This window comes from Filicampus tigris, chromosome 21, assembly GCF_054856515.1.
Source record: "Filicampus tigris isolate MCC_2025a chromosome 21, RoL_Ftig_1.0, whole genome shotgun sequence".
Classification (NCBI taxonomy): domain Eukaryota; kingdom Metazoa; phylum Chordata; class Actinopteri; order Syngnathiformes; family Syngnathidae; genus Filicampus; species Filicampus tigris.
Window position 1 is genome coordinate 12,900,597 of NC_141237.1, and position 6,000 is coordinate 12,906,596.

General features: G+C 41.5%; 1 protein-coding gene across 6 annotated transcripts in view; it reads right to left on the reverse strand.

The window, feature by feature from the left end:
* The window catches only part of neto1l (neuropilin (NRP) and tolloid (TLL)-like 1, like), a 53,133-nt gene extending 47,593 nt beyond the window's left edge, over positions 1–5,540 (reverse strand). For 5 of the 6 annotated variants that reach the window (XR_015084485.1, XM_086021382.1, XM_086021381.1 and 2 more), the window contains exons 1-4: positions 4,890–5,540; positions 4,486–4,542; positions 4,075–4,209; positions 3,733–3,981 (exon numbers count right to left, since the gene is read on the reverse strand). Coding sequence is in view for 5 of the 6 variants with exons in the window: in XM_086021382.1 (XP_085877508.1) it covers positions 3,733–3,981; positions 4,075–4,209; positions 4,486–4,542; positions 4,890–4,917 (469 nt within the window). In the remaining variant the exon portion in view is untranslated. The remainder of the gene's footprint in view (positions 1–3,732; positions 3,982–4,074; positions 4,210–4,485; positions 4,543–4,889) is intronic. The other variant, XM_086021380.1, reaches the window with a different exon arrangement.
* Positions 5,541–6,000: the final 460 nt, after the last annotated feature.

Genomic DNA, 6,000 nt, shown 5'->3' on the forward strand with positions numbered 1-6,000 from the left:
ATTTTGCCTAGCAACAAGTTGAATGACAGAATGAATCAGGGTGAATGAATCACAGCTATTATTTTAATTATCATTATTGCTCTCTGAGTTATTTTTAAAATTGCAGTGGGACACAAATTTCTAAAAAAAAAAAAAAAACGTGTTATAATATTCCTTGTATGTGGCCTACCTAATTGGTTTGTTGCCAACCATTTTTCCTACATAGAAACACAAATGTCAAACTTTAGAGGGATCAGGGCAGAACCTAAAAAAAAAAAAAAGATCGGGCGGGTGTCGGGTTGTATTCAGTCTCCATTTCTACTCATGAATTGAATCCTAGTCTTTTCTGTGAAGCTGTTCTCCCACCACCCTTGGGGCAGGCTAAATGGAATTGTGCTCCTTTCACCAGGCCACACGTGCAGCAGGACAATGTTAAGGGGAAAAATAGAACGTCCAGTTTGCAAAGAAAGATCTCTTTTCATTCGGAAAATGACTGAAATTTTGTCGCTCAACCTGATTATGTCATTTGTATTATACGTTGAATCTTTCTAAATGTACTTGTTTGGCTGAAAAAAAAGTCAAACAGTATACATCTCCGTCCTTTCAGGTAAAAGCGATGGACACATATGGACTTCATTTAGGTCGCCACATTTATATACCAAGTATACGATGGGAATTAAAGCAAAAGTGAGCAGTAGTTTTACTTTCTTTGGAGTGGTGCGGACCACAGCAGCAGAGAGTGAAGAGTCAATTTCTTCGATTCAATTTTCAATTTTCCAGCTTGAGCCTATCAAGGTCCAATCTTATGGTCCTAGCCTCTTTATGATAGTCTCATCCATCTGTAATCCTAACTGTAATTCCATTCATTTTATGCTGTAATGATTCCCAGTCCAGACGGAGCTTGCTTGGACACCAATAAACACATGACCGGTCCACATATCCATTTTCTATATCTCATGTGATATAAGGGTCACGGTTGAGCTGGAGCCAATCCTTATTGCTTTTTCACAAATAAAACAAATAATTTCACCATCTTGCTTTTATTTTGCCGATATAAACACGTTTTGTTAATCAGGTGTTTCCTTTTTCATTTGTCCTGATTTTATATTGTGGTTTACTTTGAGTTTCACCTTTTAATGTAATCCTGTTTTTAATCATTGCTCTGTAAAGCCCTATTGATTTGACTTGTATTTGAATGATACAATACAAAAGCACAGACAGTGGCTGAAATCTATGAGCATTTCCGTAGTGTGCATGAGATTTAATCCTGAATTATGTCCCTGACGGCCCCACATAGAAGTCCCCCGATAAGATCATACACACAAAAACTAAGAATGATAGATTAGGTGAAGACCTTACATCACCTGTAGGTGAGGATATGACTGTAGCTGTATTTATTTTGATTGACAGGCCACCAATCAAGGGGATCTACTTCCAACCCAATGTCAGTTACTCGTGACTTTATACCGGAAGGGTAGTACAGACAATTCGTGGATGTATGAACGATCCATCAACTCCACTCGCGATTTCAGCCGCAGCTCCCTGTTGTGATTATTGACCTCAGCCATACGTTACTTATCGAACTGAAAATTGTTCAATTCAGAAGCGGTTTCGCTGTGATGACAGTGGGATAGCGGAGTGATTTCACACAGCAAGAGCCTTTGGTGGAGTTGTACAATAAATGACATGGAGGAAATATGTTCAGTAGCTATGCGACCAATCTCAAATATGGACACAATTGAGCCAGGTCGCCATTAAGAGTGAAATAAGTCCCTCTTTGCTTTAGGTGATCAAACTGTCGAAAACTATGCGCTATCAAATGAACAAGTGGAATTGAAAGTCGGGCACAGTTATAGGAAAAGAAACTTCTAATTGATGCAAGGAGAAAACAATTCAAAATGATAATCTTCCAAAAATGAAATTAGAAACAAAGAGACCCCATTGTTGTTTGAAATAAGTACAACAATGGACATTTTTGACGATCTCTCTATATCTGATACAAACAAGCAGTGTAAGTATAACGGCAGGATGCAGAGCAGTGAAAAACAAGAGGTTTAGGAGAGTAAAGGCAGCTCATTCATGGCAACTTGACTGCCCTTTTCTCCTTCTCATTCATTCAGCAGAGTCAAGCTGTGTGAATTAAAATGGTGAACAATGCAGCTCTAGATGCCAGACACTAACATAAGGTGAAGAGATCCTTTTATTACTTCAAGCACACTGTTCAGATGTTTAATATCGCCTACTGTAGATGCAAAGATTGGGTTTTTTTCTTGGACCCATTTACCGTCGGAAAATTTCCAGAGATAAATACATAAACGGAACATGTCGGCATCCAAGCTAGCTGCCAGTTACTCCAAACCCGCCCCAAAATATGTTCACAAGAAGATGAGTTGGGAAATGAAACTACTGATTGACGAGTGCCAGATTCCCCAAAAAAGTGGCCACAAAAAAATGACATTGTACCCATTTGAGTGGAACTCTTTGAGGTGTTATGCTCCAAGCGGGATACTTTCTGACTATCCGTTTGGATTGGTCTTTATGCTAGGCTAACCGTCACTGTTCATTAATCCTCTCAGAAAAGTGATTTCTCAAACTTGGACCTGGTCTTTACCCAGCGCTCCGAATATTCAGCCGCAAAAGCTTTGTCCCTCTGCTGTAGAGGACACACATCGTCTCTGTGCCAAAGCTACCAAATAACAAGTCTCCTAAGTCTCTTACAGGCTTCAGACGCATCACTCTCATTTAGCAAGTCATTATCAAAACAGCATTTATGTATCCCCTGCTGATGATATGACTTTGGTGGCCTGTCTGCACGACATCTTTGGCTAAACTCTGCTTCTCACAGTTTGAAAATTATGCAAACTAAAGACGGCATCTGACTTATTACATATGGGCTACTGTTTCCAAATAATGTGACATCCGTCATCCATACCCACTGGGTTAACGTCAACATAAGAGAGGAATCACCACCTAATTCCCTTCAAAATAAAGCTCACTTCTCATTCCACCTGGGCTTTGTTCCCACTAGCATGCTTCTAGGTTGTTCTGGCATGTAAGGTTACTAACCTAGTTATCACAAATGCTGTGTCAAGATTCAAACACATAGAAGCTGACAGTGTCACGAAAGCCAGTCAAGTGAAAGTGAAGTGAATAAATCACAGTTATGCGCTCGTCATCGATGGCCTCAGTAACAGGCTAGCAACCAGAGATGCCACACATTTAGAATGTTTTTGAACACAACCACAACTGCTTGAAAATGATCTTTACTCCCTTCAAAACATGTTCTCGCCAAGCCGAACAGTCGGCATTTTTTTTTTAAGTGTAAGGTACCAGAAGTACTTTTCCGCTTTTTGAAGCACCAACTGCAGTGACAACTTAAGCGTGGAGTTTTACATGCCGCTGTTTGATGCACTGTTGACAGAAATGCATTTCTCTGTGACAATGGAAATGAAATAGGAAGACCAAAAACATTTTCTCTATCACATCAGGGTTCACTGCTTGGTGATAGCAACGCTGAAGTTCCCCCCCTCCCCACTTTGTATGAAGTGACATTTTTCCACAAAACTCCAGATGCAGAAAGACAAAGGGAGAACAGCCTGACTAGTCCCGGGAGCGCCTAGCCAATGATAGTATATAGCCAATGGAAAGAGACAGACAATCGATAATTCCACACCAGGCAGAGTCCCTGGATGATATTTGTTATTCAGCTTTGAGGCGTGCAGTGTCAGAAACAAGTGGACTTGTGGACAGTACCTGCAGTGAAGTTGTAGCCGGCTGAAAATCCCACTGCCTCCAGTTCGCCATCTGTAACAAATTTTATCCAGAGGTACCGGCCGCTACTCCTGATATCCGGCGGGCTGTGCTGACCGCAATAGCGTCCGAGCATGGGAGAGAAACCGAAAGGGCCATCGCGAACCTCGATGTTGTCAAATTTACATTCCCAAGAGGACTCAATCGAATAGTGCTCCTCAAAGTGGAGCTCGATGCACTGCCTTGGGGGGGCTGAAAGACACGGTGGAAATAAGTGGCAGGATTAAAAAGGGTCTTTACGCCTGGGTGGTTAGTCATGTCTAAAACAGTCGAGAGGAACTTTACCTTCAAGGATGTACACACACTCTGTATCTGGGGGGTATTTGTTTGGGTAATTGGGAGAAGTGAAAAGACCTCCTTCTGGTTCTTTCACCCACGTTCCACACTTACCAGCTGGCTTTACCCCTGAATTGTTTTTCACTGAAACACAAATTCAAGGGTCACTAATTATAATGAAATAAAATGACCTGAGAGTTGGTAAAGCACAACTTTAAACAGCAGCATACACGTGAAAACTAACAACACCTAAAAAAAGGTGAAGGGTCCTGCCTGGTCCACCACCAATGTTCAGACCACTTAAGTGATATGGGGTGGTCATGGGGACGGTCTTTTCTCCTCTTCACAAGCCAGTGAACCACAAAATAATTTTGGTCATAATCGTATATTGTGCTCACATGAAACGTTTGTGGTGGTTACCTGATGGATCTCTCTTTGTTGCACCAGACAAGCCAAGTAGGAGAAGACTTGCAACAACTGGAATGAGAAATACAGCTTGGATTGAACAATGTCACCTCTATGTATTGTTATTGTTTTTGTTATTATTATAAGTGTTGCTTCAGCACAGAAAACATGGCAGCATTAGGATGATTTTTTTTTTTACTGAGACATTCCAAAAATGGATCATTTTAAATACTGCAAATTTTGCTATATAAAACATTTTATATAAAAACATTTTTTGGGTTCAGAAATATTTGGAAATATTTTTTGTATTTCAGGAAAAAAAACAAGCTAATAACTATTTCTATAGTCACTTCGTATATTTTGTCTATTTCAAACAATTAAAACCGTCTTAAATCAAGAAAGAAAAGAGGTTGGGTTACCGTGATGGAAGCTGTGTCCATGTACCATGTCTGTTCCTTTCACTAACGGCTGCAGACTCAACTAATTCCATTTAGATGTGGAGTACTTTAGGAGAGAAAACAAGAGGTGAGTTTTGGGGGAAATTCACGCTGAGAAACCACTCATCCCTTCAAAAAATAAAAAATAAATAAAAAATCTCCTCAATGCAGTCATTAGGGAAGAATGTGTGGCAACAACTAATCGCCGGTTTCATACAAGACCAAAAACAGTTCTAGTAGCAGACACTCGTCCAAATTCCATCCAAACGTTTCCAAACCTCTTTGGTGCACTGAAAGGATTAATAGTTCCGTCATGAGCCCAGCTCTAATCGCTCCACCTTTGCGATCTTCTTTTTGGAAAAGAACACATGAGTCAGCCTTGTTTTCGTCCTCTTTGCTCCCCTCATCAGGAGGAAGAGAGGAGGAGGAAGAGGAGGAGGAGAGGCTTCAGCAGCATGGAGAACCGCGCGAGGCTCATCTCCGCATCGTCGGCGTGTCGGCACGCTGTGCGTAAAGATCCTGCAGAGGGGAAACAAGTTTTTCGTGGTGGATTTGGTGCTGCTGCAGAAAATCCCAAGATGTTGAGTGTGCGCATCAGTCTGCTGCTGTGCACGGTGTCAAGTGAGAGTCTCCGCAGCCAAGCGGAGTTCTCGTACACCAACACCCCCCCCCCCCCCCCCCGCCTCCTCCCATATCCGAATTCCTCCTCCTACTCCAGCGCGCACGTTCATTCACCAATGCGCCGCAATCCTCACACGCGCACAGCAAAAAAAAAAACAAAAAAAAAACTTCAAATCAAATCGTGTACGTTAAATACGAGAAGCAAAGAGCTGAGGTCAGGTGGGCATGTGTGCGTATTTCCGTGTAAACTGCAGAAGTCATCTCGAGCTGGTGCAGAATGAAGAGGTAAGCAGAAAAATGAGCCAAGGCGATGGAAGAAAGTGAATAAACAAGCAAAACAAAAGATGGCAAAATACTACAGTTTATGAGATGGCTCTAACAGAAATAAGAACGAAACTCGGAAGGTTCGGACAAGGTATACCATTGGGTACACTTGCACAATTTAAAACAAGGCATAAATAATATATGCATG